At 39.2% G+C, this 17,670-nt stretch overlaps 1 protein-coding gene across 2 annotated transcripts in view; it reads right to left on the bottom strand.

Moving 5' to 3' along the window:
* Positions 1-17,095, bottom strand: part of camk1db (calcium/calmodulin-dependent protein kinase 1Db) — a 42,605-nt gene extending 25,510 nt beyond the window's left edge. The window contains exon 1 of one of the 2 annotated variants that reach the window (XM_028450155.1): positions 16,641-17,095. In XM_028450155.1, the coding sequence (XP_028305956.1) occupies positions 16,641-16,735 (95 nt within the window). In that variant the 5' untranslated portion in view covers positions 16,736-17,095. Of the gene's footprint in view, positions 1-12,841; positions 12,904-16,640 lie in introns of those variants that run through there. The other variant, XM_028450156.1, reaches the window with a different exon arrangement.
* Between the last annotated feature and the right edge of the window lie 575 nt (positions 17,096-17,670).

The following is a 17,670-nucleotide window of genomic DNA, read 5'->3' as shown; positions in this document are numbered from 1 at the left end:
GGGGAGGCGGGCGGGTGGTGCACCTAATGAGCAGCCCCTGGAAAAATGTTCTTTGCTTCACAATGACTGCATTTCATCCACATTCTGTCAGTTTGTGCGTTCAACACTGGATTCCATTTTCATTGGTCAATTTTGTGACTCCGTCCGCGATTCCGTTAACGTGGAACATGTAGGGCCCTATAAATGCTTACATTGGATGGTGTCTGGCATTTTGGAGATATGTTCTTTTCACTGACGAATCCTGGATTTCACAGAACAAATCAGACAGACATGTATGGCGTCGTTGTGAATTGAGTAGCCCATGTTGGCGGTGTGGTTATGGTATAAGCAGCATGTTTGGGATGCTCTGGATCGGCGTATATTTTGTTACAGCAGCACAGTGACAGTGGCATTGACCAAAACAATTAAGGATCACTAAAAGTTCAGATGTTTTTATATATTTTTGGACTTTTAATGTGAAAGGAAAACTCAAATTCTAAATAGAAATCTAAACTTTCTGACTGCCTCGCTAGGTGACACTTTAATCTTTATAAAACACGAGGATGCAAATCTTTTTTCCTGCTTTTTTCCTCCTGTTCCTGTATTTCAAGATGTTCGGATTCTTTGACTGTGGCAGCATAAAATCTGTTTCCTTGTCGGTCAAAAGGTCTGTCTTGTGTTTTTCGCCGTGTCAAGATAAAGTCAAGTTTAAGTGCCTACATGCACTTGATTGTCTACCACATTATCTAGTTGTGTTAACCAAGCTTTGGATAGTCCGATTCCAGCCGAGCTAACCTGTTTACATACATTTCACAAATTTAAATAAATTGGGGCTTTCGCCTTTAATTATCGTCATATGTTTTACACATATATGAAATTTGTTCTTTGTATTTGACCCATCCCTGAGGAGCAGTGGGCAGCCACGATGTGGCGTCCGGGGAGCAGTTGGGGGTTATGGGACTTGCTCACTATCCCACAGTGCAATTCACAGTGCCTGGGTGCAATTCCACCGGTGACCCTATGATTACAAGCCCGCTTCCTTAACCACTAAGTCACCACTGACCCAATAAACCAGTGGACAAGGACATTGATTAAATTGCTCTCTCAAAATGCCTCCTTCTTCTTACAGATCAGTATATGTGAGCATAGTGATTGAATACTGAGAAGAAAATACCTATTTTCACCCTAAAACAACATGACTGATATGGAAAGCGCTTCCAGTGTAATCCACTGCTCCCCACACAATGTAGACTGCAGTAAATCAAATCCATGCTAATCCCACAGAGGGGGAGGGTCAGTTTGAGTCATGGTGCACAAACAAGAGCTGCAGAGTTAACACCACTACCTGCTGAGAAAGCATGGCTTCAGAGGACGACCTGCAGTGTTTCCCCTACCATTATGTTATAGTGACAACCTGGAAAGTTAGGGGCCTATCTGTATCTGTTTTTAATAATGTCCTACACTGATGTAAATATAAACATCCTCACTATGATGTGAGTCATCACTGTGTCTGCAGGATTGCATGTTTATAGTTTCACTTTAGTGTCAATTCCAGGGTTGTGACTTTTTATCATTTAAAACTGAGGGTGCAACATTATTAGTATTATCTTTATTATAATTATTATTTCTATTATTATTATAAAAACATTTAATTAAAATGTTCGTTCTAACCCTGGACTTCCTCTGGATCTGTAACTGCTCTGCTGCGTAACTGCAGCGCAATCTGCAGTCTAGCAATCCTCACCGCCTCCAGTTTTACTGAGCATCTGTTGCAGCAAAGACTCAGAAGATCATATGTAATCACGCAATATATATAAGTGATTCAACCATGGATAAATGTAATATGTATATGAGAAATATGATTGCTACCAAACATATCAACAGAAAGGTCTTGTCCCCCCAAGTCCAACTATGTGCTTGGTTTTTGGGTAGAGTCCACATTGCACCCAATAGAGCGGAATCGCACAATCTTCGGGCCAAAAAAGTGTTAATTTTGTTGGAAATATGGTATCAGCAGACAGGTTTTATTCCCCTGAGTCCATATATGTGCAGGTTTTATGAAAGAGTCCGAAGGTCGGTGTTTTCCTCTATCCATTGATTCACCTTGATCAATGGATGGAATTACAATCTGCCTTGAACATGGCGTATTTTATTTTGTGTCTATGCACTACTTCCTGTCCTGCATGGGCTTATTTGTGTTAAATTGCTGCAGGCTAACTAAATATTAAATCATAAATGTCACGGGTGAAACTAAATATTTAGCTAGTACACACATTCACCTGAAGTACCAAAATAAATTTAATAAATAAATTTAGCATTTAGATGTAACATTTACATTTAAATTTAACATTTAGATGTAACATTTACATTTAAATTTAACATTTAGATTAACCATTTAGATTTAGATTTAACATTTAGATTTAGATTTAACATTGACATTATATTTTAATGAGAAAAGTAAATATCATAAATATTGCTGTAAATCTGGTCAAAAGTAAAACCCATACTTTTTCAAAATGTGGTTTGTTGCTGTTTATTTTAGCATGCGTGACTTTACACTTGGTGCCCCATACAGATTTGAACGTGCAAATGGTTGATAAATGAGGACCAGAGTGTGTGTTCAGTGATGATTTGTTGTGAGAATTGTTCAGCTGAGTGATTGAGCACACCAACCCTTCTGACCTGACCTTGGAGCAATACATGACGTCAGACATTTAGTGAATGGAAGACGACTATCTTCCCTGTGCAGCTGAAGCTGTGAGCACAAAGAGCATCATGGTCTTTATTCAGCATACAGCTGTGAGTGTGTGTGTGTGTGTGGCCTGTGGACATGAGCAGAGGTGTGAGAGCTGCTGCAGGCTGAGCTTCGTTTCTGCACGCTGCACCAGCCACCACCATCACCACCACAGGAAACCCCTGCGCTCGCAGCATCCAACATCTCTACAGCACAAACCTGGCTTCCTGCAACACTACAGAACTCAGAGCTGTTGCTGTGTCAGTGTGCGAATCAAGGCGTGATGAATTCAACTCAATCTGTGCACTCACGCCGTCCTTTCATGCGCTGCAGTAAAGAAGGAGCGTGATGTCCACTGAAGGTCATGCATATGGTGATCATAACCACCCACAACAGCTCACACACACACGCACAGTTACACACAGCGAGACACACAACAACACAACACACTTCTCCAGAACAAGGATAGGACTGTATATAGGTGAAAATGGACTGTGTAAATGTGCACAACTTTACATTTTTACATTATCATTGTTTTATTTTGGTTGCAGATTTGTGTTTTTTTCCTGTTTTGGCATTTTTGCAGGTTTGTGACTTTTTGTGAGTAATTTTGCTGTCATTTTGCCTGTGTTGTCGTCAAAAATCCAACTCGCCTGTGTTGGAGCTGACTTTTAACAAAATGTGGAATAACAAGGAAGGGAGGAAACAGACCTTTTTCAAATTTTGCCATCCGAATGAGGCTAAAGGAATGTACTGTATATCACTGTATCAAAACCATTATAAAGTGAATTTTTCATAATACTGCCTCTTTAATACAAAATAAGCTATACAAATATATATCTTGATATAGACAATATTGTAATTTACTATATCGCCAAAATAGAAAACTCGATACATGTATGGGATGTATGCATAGGAAAAAATTAGTTGTTTGTGTGTGTGTGTGTGTGTGTGTGTGTGACAGGCTTTGGACACACAACAGCACACTGTGTGCAGACGGGTGACTCATGAGAGTGTAGGCTGCTGCTGTGTCTGTGTGTGTGTGTGTGTGTGTCTAATCACCGTGTTAGAAACACTTTGGTTTCTGGACTGGATGGGGGGTGGAGCTAATCATTCATATTCACACACTGCTGCATGTTTGGTGCTGAGTAATGGGATTAGATCATTGTGTGTAAAATGCTTCACGCGCGGCTTGTTACGCAACACAAAGCAGGACGTTGAGGACATGCTTATGATCACACACCTACTAAATGAGGGCATTTTTTTATTTGATGTCCTCATTTGCAATTCATTTCACAATGTTCTACACCTTCAAAACACGCTCCCTGACAAATCTAGGAAAGTCTGCTAACTGCTTTTGTTCATCTTTGTTTCAGCGTGTCCCCACAGTGGACATGGGCAGACATGGGACAACTGGCGTCCCAGCATCAGGGGCCACAAGCGGCCCTTGGCATAACTAAGTGCGGCACAGAATACAAAATACACAGAATTACAGAAAAAAATACAAAAAAGACAACAAAAATACACAGTGGCTTAAAAAAACATACACAATTACAGATAAATACACAAAAGGACAACAGAAATAGACAAAATTACACAAACTATACACAATAACAACAGACAAAGCCTTTGTTCTTTCCTGTATTAAAGCTCAGATTGGTCATTATTCTAAATGCTGGCATGAATTTTGATAAATTGGTCACATTTCTGTGCCTCCCACAGTGAGAAAAGTCTCCTATCTCTGGTCTCAGGTCACTGCACTGTCTCAGGTGTTCCTCACGCAGTTTCTGTGAAATCATTCCAGGAACTTACCGTATAGGTCTCAAGTAAACTTGAAAACTCGATGTGTCCCTTGGTCTCCCATTCCACAGAAACATGAAACATCAGTGTGTTTCACTGCAGTACTAGTAATAAGTTGCATAAACACTAAATGGCTTTTCCACATCGTTGACTAAGAGTCCCACCATTGTCCCACCATTGTCCCAGGTCTCAGTATGAAAACCTCACACACTTTCTGTGAAGTCCCTCCAAATACTTTTAAGTCACATACAGTAAATACTCACATTTTGACTAAACATCAGTGTGTTACACCATGGCAGGATTGGGGTCAATTTTTGTGTACTTGTAATTGTATTTTTTTAACCTGTTGCTGTTATAATTGTAATTAAATTGTAATTGAGTTCTGATAATTAACTTTGTAATTGCCATGAAAATTCTATAAAAATTGTCAATTATAATTTCAACGCAAAACTGGGGAACCATGTTACAGTTGTACAGTTATATACATATGTAGCTAATAATTATTAAAATGTGTTTCATATTAAAATTTCCCACATTTTACCATTTAAAAAAAAAATTGAAATCGAGGGGTATACTGACTATTCCAAAAATATTGAAACCTATATTTTCATTGATTAGGAAGCCTAACAAAGTAACCAATAAATAGGGAAAAAAATGAAATGATAGACATTAGTTTTTAGTGTATTTTACAGCTGATTTAGGACCCGTTATCATAAGAGATGCTAACAGAAAGCTAACACAAGAGGAAGGTTAATTTTTATGGGCTTATTTATTTCAGCCTTAGTAATTGTGGTTAATTATAACTGAACTTTAGTAATTGAGAATGTAATTGTAATTGATTTTCTGTGGATGAAAAATATTTGTAATTTAATTGTAACTGGAAAAAATGCTGGTCACTGTAATCATAATTGAATTGTAATTGAACATGGATAACTGAAAACATAATTGTAACTGAAAAATGTAATTGACCCCAACCCTGCACCATGGTCTTTGTAAGTCTCATAATCAATATCATAATAAGTGGCATTAAAATACGGTACTTCTACAGTCCAAAAACCAACTGCTACTTTAGCGATTTGACTGAAGTACATTTCTCATTGGTTCTTGGAATCGTTGGTCAGTGAGATACTTTCACTTTCACTAAAGTCCGGCTCCTCAGTGCTTCATACAGGACTGGATCTTAGTAATGTACAAAGTCACCTCTCAGCTTGAGCCGCACACAGCAGATGGTATAATCGCAAAATGTGCCAAACGTGTGCTCACAGATTGGAGTCAGCTCAGGTTCTTCAAAAGACCCAAAAATGCAACGAGGGAGAGACTTGATGTTTGTCAGAATAGATTTGCGCATGCAGAGTTCCACTTCAAATGTGTGTCTGAAGCAGCTGCGGATCCTTCAGCTGTTACACAATAGACTTACACTAAGAGCCTTTTTGGCACCGTCTGCTCCGCTGTGAGCGCTGCCATCACTCACAGTTTGTGCTGGTGAAAATAACACAGTTTCCAAAAAGCAGACACTGGTTTATGCAGTGGGACTAATTCTTCCCCATTGGTATGATCTGTGACATTTTCCATCACTGCCCACTTGCAGTCACTGTTACGGAAGTAACGAAGTCATCAATCAATCATCAAGTAACTCAGTTTAGATTGATAACAGCCATGCACCTAATGGAGTATAGGTCAATTTCCATGAACAAAAGTCTCACCTGTCTATAAGTCACATGTCTGAATGTCAATGTGGTGGTTTGGATACTTAAAGTACTGTAATATTACTCTGTGACTGTAAACCACTGGTGTTTAAAGCTCGCTGTCCACTGTCAGGGTTGATGTGGTCTGGGGCGAGAGGCTGAATTATGTTAATGCAGTGATTACAGGACCTGGTCCCTGCATCCTCCCTGTGGAGCTCCAGTGAAGGAGAACAGCGGTGAGGATGGGAGAGAGGACGTATGGTCTCCTTCACGGGGAGCAGTGAGGACTTCCAGTTGCCTAGCTGCCACATTCATCATCATACTCAGTAAGGACTCACTGAGCCTGTACACAAGGTGTGTTTTAGAGAATCAATGCAAAAGAGGCACTTCAATACATCGCAGACGAGAAGGGCTAGGGCGAAGGGCTGTCTGACAACACTGTCTGCTGTTTATAAAGAATGTTTTTCATTTTATATCACCTGTCAGATATATAAAAAACTATGAACAAAGGCAGAATATACATAAAAACCTCTGATAATCCTCTGAACACTTCCATTACAGAGGAGTTGAACCTCCGCTGCATGGCTGATAGACTTGCTGATTTGATGACAATCCAGGAAGGAGGTCTGCAGTACCGCTGCATCCCAGTGGAAGGCACTGCACGCCATGAGGTTGATTTTTTGATTACATTTTAATGACTTTGAAAAGAATAAACACGAGAATATCTTAGATAAGGTTTGGGTTTAGGTTGCTTATCTCCATTAAAAAGCTAACCTTAAGGTTTCAGCGTACCAGGACATTTTGAACTATGTGATGCTTCCAGCTTTGTGGGAATAGCTTGAGGAAAGCCCTTTGTTATTCAAACAATATTACTGCCACGTTCACACCAAACGCGTCCAAAGCGTCAACAGCATCAGTTTTGCATAGACAATATATGGTGGATGCGCTTCTAGGGAGCGTCGGAGGTCCCACTACGCGTCCTGTGTGGCGCGTTTTGAAGCTTAAAACGCAGCAGACGCTTTTTACGTGCGTCAGGCGCCTCCAACGCGGCCGACGCTAGAGTTGGGATTGTTGAATTTTTGGGTCATATCGCGGCGTGTCGACCAATCAGGGGCATTTCCCAACCTTGACGTATTCAGAATAATGAGAGAGAAAAAAAAAACACTAACCGGAGACATGCACTCTTCTATTGGAAATGTTAAGTATGCACTACTACTGTCAGGTATGGGCCTTAAAAGGCAAGCATCCAAAAACATTTGGAAACACTCACCTCATCACGTCACTGCAGTTAATGATGCTTGAATCCTTTCGATAAGACTGTTACAAATTACAAGGATTAAGCCTTCAAAGGCTGTATACCTAAATACTTTTGCATGTCAGTAAAGTAATAGAGTGCAGGTAGGCTACTTTGTTTCAAGTATGTATAGTTTCGCACAAATATCTAAACTTTCTACAGATTTACATTTTACAAACTTTCTTTCTTTCCAACAGGAAATAAAACGTAAGTGAATACAGTGTAATGAGAGAAGAAGAGAGCCAGAACTAGAAGCTGCGTTGTCATGTTGGGTTTATTGCATTTGAAGGTTGTTTATTCAGCAAAGCACAGTTCGATTTTCAAATATTATATGAGACAGTTCTGAAGGTTAGGTTGAATTCTAGACTGAAATACAATGTTTAATATTAAAACTACCTTTTGAAAGGTTCAGTACAGTATTGCAGTGATGGTCTGTTAGTGTTACAGATTAACTGGTGATCAGGTTATCTTGTGACCAGGGTGGGGGTCAATTGCATTTTTCACTCACAATTATGTTTTCAATTACCCATGTTCAATTACGATTACAGTGATCAGCTTTTTTTTTCAATTACAATTGAATTACAATAATTTTTTTATCTTGAGAAAATCAATTACAATTACATTCTCAATTACTAAAGTTCACTTACAAATGTATCACAATAACTGAGCCTGAAATAAATAACCTAATAAAGTTAACCTCCTCTTCTGTTAGCATCTCTTATGATAACAGGTCCTAAATCAGCTGTAAAATATATATCATCTAAATTCTTTCCTATCTATTGGAAATAAACTACCTAATCAATTAAAATATAGGCTTTAATATTTTTTTTAAATGGTAAAATGTGGGAAAGCTTTATTTGAAACATTTTTCAATAATTAACTACATATGTGTAGAACTGTACAAAGAACTGTAACATGGTTTCCCAGTTTTGTGTTAAATTAAAATTGAGAGTTTTTGTAGAATTTTCATGGCAATTACAATTACAAAGTCTATTATCTAAACTCAATTACAATTTAATTATGATTACGAAAGCAAAATATTTTTACAATTACCACTTCAGTATAATTGTAATTAATTATCAATTACGTGATTACAATTATAATTGACCCCAACCCTGCCAGTGACTGTTTCTCAGTTTGTGCAGGTGATTTGCTCATGTTAGAGTTGTGCCGGGTTGTAGACAACCCCCCACATCTGTACCTCGTTGCATAACCCATCATACTGCTCACACTGCTTCACACCATTTACACTGATGTCCACCCCATATATGATTATGTGCAACCAGTACAAGACAAATCCTTGTCTGTAGTCGCAAAAAGTTGAATGTTAACCTAATCACTAGGAACGAGTGTATCATGTTTTTGCTGCAGTCTGTGCCTTCTCCTCACCCTCCGAGGGCTCACTTTTCTGTTTCAGGTGTTTTGATGCTGGAGCTGACGGTTCCTGATCAATGGTTCGTGGCTCAACTAGTCTTGAACACTTGGATGGACTATTCTTCTATCCTATTCTGTTTGTCCTACTGTCCACTAACCACAACCAGTCAAAGCTGATGGATGCCACCTCTGAACCTGGTTTCGCTGGAGATTACTTCCTATAAAAAAAGGGAGTTTTTTCTTCCCACTGTCACTAAATGCTTGTTCATGTGGATCTTGTTGGGTTTTTTCTTTCTTACTATGGACTTTATATTTTGTTAAGCACTTTGAGATGACTTTGTTGTAATTTGCACTGAATAATTTAAGTTGAACTGAATTGAATGTTATATTGTGATTGTTTCTCAGATGACGGTATGTTAGTGTTAGGGTTGAACTGGTGAGTGGCAATGCTATCTTGTGACTAGTTTCTTCGTTGGCAGTGACAAACTCTTGGTGCTACAGATGGAATGGTGATCATGTCGTCTTGTGACTGTCTCACAATTCATACTGACAATCTGCACGTGTAAGGCTCGGACTGGTGATCATGTTAACTTGTGTTCAATGCTGAGACTCTGTTGGACGGGTTATCATATTATCTGGTGACTGTGTCTCAAATGCTACTAACGTTCTGTTAGTGTAACAGTTTGACAGGTGATCTCGGTATCCTGTGACAGTTTCTCAGATATATCGTCTGTTAGTCAGTAGGTGTATAATATAGAGTACAGCTGCTTGAAGCCTGGTTACTTCTTTTGCTTCCAATCAGCGGCTTAAACATCTGAATTTAGCCCTGAGGTGAACACAGCAAAGGTACAGGATCTCATTAGGTCTGCAGGGTAAGCCTGCCTGAACACAGTTTCAGACCTCCAGCAGAATGTCACATCAAGTTTCTTCCCTCCTAAAATATAATGTGACCAACATCTGTTTCTTCATCTAATTTATTTCATTTTATTCATTGAGAATAGAATTTATTCATAGCTTCAACTGGATGTACACTGTTTTGTATTATTTATAGAAAATTTAAGTATCTTCAGTTTTTTCTCATTTACAATTTGCATTTAATGTCCAAATCTTCATATTTTTTTTTAAATAAAACCGCTCCCTATTTTCTGTTCTAACCCTCTATAAAACGATTTGATTGTCTATGAAAAGCGCTTTATAAAATACAATTCATTATTATTATTGTTATTATTATAACGCCAAATGTGTTATATTCTATACATGGCTTTTAAAACCCTCTACATCAGACATAGGCAAGTGGCGGATGTTGATCATGCAGCCCTACGATCAAACACACACATTTTTTGGTCCTACTGTGATAAATGCTGCCTACCTCTTTTCTACATGATCAGTGTGATGTTTTTTTTTTTTTTTTTGAAAAAATGATTATATACATGCAATACAAGGACAATCCACCCATGGAGCCGTAATTAGTTCAGCAGAGGCCTTTCCAGCAACTCTACAAGAATGTCCTTTATGAGGAAAGATGCACATGTGGTTTTAGAAGAAGAACTTTTCAAATTTTGAAAAGATTAAGGTCAGAAAAACATTCAAATTTTTACTGAAATATCAATAGGAAGAGTTCTGGGATGATGCAGTGTGATATACAGTAAGTTTATATTTCATAATCTCTGTTTTGCTAAAATCATGTTGAAAATGGTGTATCAGATTTTCTACAGCAGGTATATGAGGTCATGCAACTCTAAATCAGTCAATTGTCATTTTATTGCAATTCATACATTTTACATGTCATCTAGCAACATAAAGTCTATTTCATTTTTCAAGTAAACTAAATAAATGTTTAAATTGTATAATCTGGTAACCAACATGGGAAAGAGACAGAGATTTAAGCATTGCGCAGGCCACTTTGCACGTGTGTACTGAGAAATGCCAAGAGCATCTCGATCTGAACACCCTGCAAAATGAAAGGTTTGTGAACCACGAAATGAGGAAAAATAAGTGAAACATTATATGTTATAGACTTCACTGTACCAGTTCCATTGGTGGATGTCTCCTTGTTGCATAAAAGCAGCACTAAAACAATTCCTTATGTATAGTATGTATGGAATTACCAATTCGTTCACATGTTGGTTATTTAATATGTTTTTTTGGTTAAAAAAAAAAACAATATTTAAGCATTGAGACAGAATGTATCAAATATGCTACAAATTAAAACTCATAAATAGAAAATTATATTAAATGTTTTTTTTTTTTGTTGTTCGTGGGAACCTCCAGTTTCCAAACATTGGAATTTTCTGTCAATTATTTAATATTCAGGCTTTACAGGGTTACAATATTAAAAACATCAGATATCAGGTTCTTTTAATTAAATATGACAATATGAACACTTCTTGATTTTTGGGTTATTCTTTAGGAGCAATAATAATAGGACCAGTTGAGAGCCACTGGTTTATATGGTATAAAACAGGGATGTTTGTGCCCGCTGAGGCCTCGTTTGCAAACCCTAAATGACGTGTGATTGCTCTAAGTGACTTTCCAAAGTCAGCTGGAGTGGGAGGAGCAATTCAGTGAATGATGCCAGCCAAAGCACATGAAGACGTTAAAGGTGTTGTCAGAGGAAGAGCAGGAGGATAATCTCCTCCTCTTCCTCTGCCCAACAGCCCTCACTCGCCTAGTGTTAATCCTCCACCAAAGCTGCAGCCCCAAGCCTGTCTGAGAGCCACTCTAACACACGCACACGCACACGCACACACAGACACGGATTAAGACACAGAGGAAACAGTCAATGGATGAGGACTCAACACAGAGTCATCCTGTAAAAGTATGGAAAATCTATTTTGGAGTAAAACTATCTTACAGACTAACAAAGTTTGCTATACGCAATAAACATACAGCTGGAAAAATAACAACACACAAAATGAGCTTTTATGTATATTTATCGTAGTTTACAGAGTATGGGTCGCTTTTCACAAAATTCATGATTTTCACGTAAAAACCACCAACTAAGTGTTACCTGGTTATTAGTCACGTCTGAATGTTAATGTGGGGTTAGTACGCATCAATACTGTTTTTATTGTCAGGTATTACAGTCTGCTACTATATAATTCAAGCTTTCTGTGTTTCTTATATAAAATGCATTTGAGGTCATTTATGCTTTTATGTTTATGATCTTTATGTAGATTTTTATGGTCTTGTAAGTTGATCTGGCCAAAGTAAATGCTCATATAATGGATATACACTGAACTGCATGTGCATGTGGTCCCCGTGGTATCGGTAGCACTGGGAACAGGGACCCCCAAACGAGGAGGGGAACAACATCTGAAGCCTTAAACTCTCAGGTCTTTGGAAGAGGAAAAACATACCATCCAAGGAGGGTGAGATAAGGTTGTCGTTGTTTTAATCCATCCGTCTTTTGCTGTTTAGTTTTTTTTTCTTCTTCTTTTTAATATATTCATCATTTTGTTGTATGCTAAAACAAAAAACAAAGCAACTAGTTTTTCAGAGACTTATGAGAAATGCAGTGCAGTAAATGTATCTGTTTCATTTATAAAATGTGGTAAAAGTAAAGGAAAAGTCGACTGAATAATTATAAAGCTATTAATCAGAGGTGATAGTAATAGATTACAAGTACTCACATTACTGTAAATGAGTTGCTTTTATGGATACTTGTAGTATCTTGTAGTACTTAGGTACGTTTTAAAAGAAGTGAAGTAATTCTTTACATTTCTACACCCAACAGTTACTCAGTGAAATATGATTTTACGTTTTAAAATGATCAACAGATATTGTGAAACTACCAAAAATGAAATGACCAGAAAACAATTAAATGCATCACATCATAGCCGAGCAATCAGATTAAAGGCAGGGTAGGTCATTTTTGAAAACTAACATGATTTTGAAAGTAGCATCCTCCGAGTGCTCCGCTTCTACTCACCCCCTCCCCTCTGTGCTCCCTCTAAAGCCACGCCCCTCACTTACATGCACGAGCGCCGGTGCTCCAACAGCGGACCTCAGCTCATCGCTTGTATTGTGTAGAAACCATGTTGTCTTATTCTGCAGTAAGTCAACACTAAACTTCATCATTATATATGGTAAAAAAACGTGACTAAAAATCAGTCACCAGTGACGCGCTTTGAGTGTGGGCTCGTGCACGCAAGGGGTCGAGAACGAGCGTGGAGACGTGATTGGTTAGTAAAAAATGAATCGTCTTTTTTCATTTTTTCAAGTTTTTACAGGTTTACAGCTGCTACAGATGACAGATTTTCTTTGTTCCTCTTTCAGAGCACATAAGATCTCATTTCTGTCAGGACATAAACACAATTTCAACCAAAAACTTAAAATAGAGAAAATTACCTACCCTACCTTTAAATGTAATGTACAGCGCCAAAACAGCATCGAATGACGCTTATTTTCTCAGTTTCAGAGTTCATAAATGTATCTATACTTAGAGCCTGAGATTTTTTCTTATTATTTTGAATTGAATTGTTTAGAGATATTTTATTTAAAAAGAAATTGTACTTTTGGCAAACCTTTTATTTTGTACAGATGGCTTTGTGGAAAATAAAATAAATTACAATTGTACAAGATCTTGTCTCGTTCTTTTTTAGTTTATATGAGATGGTTACTGTATACAAGGGAACCGTGGCAAGATTTATTACCAAAAATAAACGTGGGGGGGTGAAAGTCACTCATAACTTTTACTTTAGGACTATTTAATTGAGCTACTTTTTACTTGTACTTGAGTACTTTATGTATGACTTACTTGTACTTGTACTTGAGTACAATTTCAATCAAGTAATAGTACTTCTACTTGAATAAATATATCAGTTCTCTTTACACCTTTGGCAATAAGTACAATATAAATAAAACTACCGGTACGTAACACAGGAACAAAATATCACGAACCTAAATCTGTGGGCGGAATAGACAAACGTTCCTCCATCCTCTTTGTGTGTGTGTGTGTGTGCGCATGTATATAGACAGATGATTCACAGGTTTTGTAGGGAGGCTTTTCGGACACGGAGATGAAGGCCTTGGAAGAATCAATGCTGCCTTCAGGTCTGACAGAGGAGTCCAAGGGCAGCCTGTGAGTCATCCTCTCACTCTCATCAAACATCAAACTGTTTCAGATCCTCACATTTCACCAAACACAAGCTGAACTTGTGTTTCATCACATCATATCAACTCCCTTATTTTCTCCATCCAGCTGCAGTCACTGGTCCCCACGAGTCCAGTGACGGCAGCTTTATGGGACACTTTGTAAACTCCATCACACAAAGGAGATGTAAAGAGTACTGATATATTCTACTCAAGTTGATGTTACTTGATCGAAATTGTACTTAAGTACAAGTACAAGTAAGTCATACATAAAATACTCAAATACAAGTAAAAAAGTAGCTCAATGAAATAGTTGTCAAAGTGAAAGTTACTAGTTACTTTCACCCCCCCACGTTTATTTTTGGTAATAAATCTTACCACAGTTCCCTTGCATACAGTAAACATCTCATGTAGGAAGAGACCAAATCTACCACAATTGGAACTTAATTTATGTTCCACAAAGGTGTCTGTACAAAATGTTATAATTTTTAAACGAAATAACAGCAATTAATTCAATGCAAAATTGAGCCTATAATTATACTTAAATCTATTAAGTTTAAAACTGAGAAAATAACCAGCTTTCAATGGTGTTTTGGTGCCGTGCATTACGTTTAATCTGATTGTTCGGCTAAGATGTGATGTCTTTGATTGTTGTCTGGTCAATTAATTTTTTTTAGATTCACAATGTCCGTTGATAATTTCAAAACAAAAAATAATAATTTACTCAGTAACGGTTGGGTGTGGAAATGTTACTACTTTGCTTCTTTTAAAATGTAATTAAGTACAAGTAAAATGACTGATTTAGAAATCAGTCATTTCTAAAAACTCCCTTTTTTCTCAGTCCAGCTGCAGTCACTGGTCCCCATGAGCCCAGTGACAACAGTTTTATGGGACACTTGGTGAACTCCATCACACAAAGTAAACACCAGCCCTCACTCACACTCCCCTCCCTCAGAGGACGCCGTCTAATAGATCCAAGCATGTTACAGAAATGGGAAAAACACTCTCAGATGTGTGATCACACTCTGGAGTCTTGCACAGGGAGCGCAGCTCTACTGTAAGCGTATTAATCCGTGTTTCTGATTCAGGGGACCACTTTGTCCCTGCTGCTACTAAACTAATCTGTAGCAAAGGAAGACATCACGCTAAACAACAGCAGACCAAAATAAACTGAGGAATGTATCAACTCTTCAGTCTCAGAGGAATAGAAGGGGTCAGAAAGAGGTCCCCAGACAGTCTCAAGATCCCCACTCTTTCCAAGGGTCCACACAGTGTCTCCACACTGTTCCGGGCTCCTCACATTGTGTTAAGGTTCCCACACTGTCTCTGGGGTCCTGCTGGGGTCCCCAAACTGCTGTGATATCCCCACAATATCCCAGATGTCAGTGTCCCCACAATGTCTCAGTGTCCCTACACTGTCCCAGGGTCATTGTTCCCACATTGTCTCCAGGGTCCCCAAACTTTTGCAATGTCTCCAAACAATCCCAGATATCAGTGTCCCCACAACGTGTCAGTGTCCCTGCACTGTCCCAGGGTCAGAGTCCCCAAACTGCTGCTATATCCCCAAAATATCCGAGACGTCAGTGTCCCTACACTGTCCCAGGGTCCTCAAACTTTTGCAATGTCTCCAAACAATCCCAGATATCAGTGTCCCCATACTGTCTCAAGGGTGGTACCAGACTCCCAAAACTTTTGCAATGTCTCCACACAATCCCAGATATCAGGGTCCCCAGTCCACATACCCAGACTGTCCCAGGGTCATCACACTGTCTGGTTAGCATACAGTCTCGGGGTACTCACTCTCACAGTCCCCAGGCAGTCCCATGGTCCCAACTGCAACCCAGAGTCTCCACACATTCCCCAGGGTCCCCACGCTGCACAAGGATCCCCACACTGTCTCATAGCCCCCACACTATCATGCAGACATAGGCAACTGGCGGTCCTCGGTCTAATTTTGTGCAGCCCCCAAAACAAAATTGTAATTCGTGAAGTTGGAAGTTATATGAAGAACAACATAATACAAAAAACTCCAGAAACACAGAAAACGACAACAAAATGCACAAAATGTCAACAACAAAAACACAAGATTTAATATCAATATTCATAAAACACACAAAATGACAACAATGACACATTAAACAACCACTTAAACACACAAAATGACATTAAATAACTACAAAAACATCAACATCTACAAATTACGGACTTTAAAGACGTGAAATTACACAAAATGACAACAACAGTAACATTATAACAAAAACACACAATGACCTAAAAAACACACAAAAAGACAACAAAAAATTGCTATATTGACGAGAAAATCTACAAAATGAACTCAAACACTTGAAATGTGTGTTTTCGAGCTTGTATTAATGCTCAGATTGCTCATTCTGCTAAATGCTGACATGAATGTTGATAAATGTGGCACTAGGATCAGACAGTCACATTTTTGTGGCCCCTGAATTTCTCTGCTATACACGCTATAGCCCCAACTCTAACCACCGTGTGTGTGTGCGTGTGTGTGTGTGTGCGTGTGCGCGCGTGTGTGTCATCCTCCACTGTCAGTATCTGCGGACATTCAACAGCTGTCAGTCCGAGCACGGCTCACCGTTCCCCGGCCGTTGTTCACCACAAAGTGCCGCTAAACTTTCCCGCTGCGGGTAATTGATGCACTACTCACGTGCCAAGGACTTCTTTGAAGTCGAAGATGTTCTTGATGTCGTCGACGTGCTTCTTCCACGACCCGTCGCTGGACTCGCCGTTTTCTCTCGCCATGTCTGGCAGCAGAGCAGGGCCGCGGTGAGGATGGGAGAAAGGTGGAGGATCACCGCGGTGTCGGAGCCAGGCCCTCACAAAGGAGGGAGAAGAAGAAGAAGAAGAAGCAGAAGAAGTGGTGCTGTAGAGGAGCTCCCTGGCTGTGTGTCAGCTCAGCCTGAGCCCATGTCCCGGGGGGAGGAGGAGGAGGAGGAGGACCGTCCTACACACGGACGGAGCTTCTTGGTTTAATCTCTCTGACGTAGCTCATCCACAGCCGGAGCTCCCGCGGGTTGAGATGACGGTGAGGCGGGGACACACAGCCCGTCTCTCGGCCTGTGTCGGTGCGCGAGGCTGAATGAACGGCACCGCGGTTGTTATAGCAACGGCAACAGCTCTTTCCTCACCGCGTGTGTGCGCGCGTATTCATCATGACATTCTTCATGATTAAAAAAAAAAAACTGTTTCATCAGTCACACAGTCTCAGCCAGGGTCCCCACAACTGTGACAGGAGTCAGGGGGCACTCTGCCCCCGCAAAGGTCCCCACACCATCCAAGGGCCACCAAACACACGGATTGTGGTTCATAGGTTGATAGTCAGTTTATTTAGGGTCAGGTGTAACACTGCTCTCCCTTTTTATATCCTCCCTATAATAAAAGATTTCTTACCCTTCCTTAGGGAGGGCTGGTGATGGTCACAATTAAGCAATAAATCAGTTTATTAAAAAAAAAAAAGCATAAATAAATATTTAGGGGCTAGAGACTCATGTTTGTACTTTCTGGATCAGGGTTGGTCAATTACATTTTTCAGTTGCAATTATATTTTCAATTACCCATGTTCAATTACGATTACAGTGACCAGCATTTTTTCCAAATTACAACGAAATTACAATTACTTTTTTTATCCTCAGAAATACATAATTACAATTAATCACAATTATTGAGCCTGAAATAAA

The sequence above is a fragment of the Gouania willdenowi genome, chromosome 6 (assembly GCF_900634775.1).
Source record: "Gouania willdenowi chromosome 6, fGouWil2.1, whole genome shotgun sequence".
Classification (NCBI taxonomy): domain Eukaryota; kingdom Metazoa; phylum Chordata; class Actinopteri; order Blenniiformes; family Gobiesocidae; genus Gouania; species Gouania willdenowi.
This window is presented reverse-complemented; position numbering and strand designations above follow the sequence as displayed.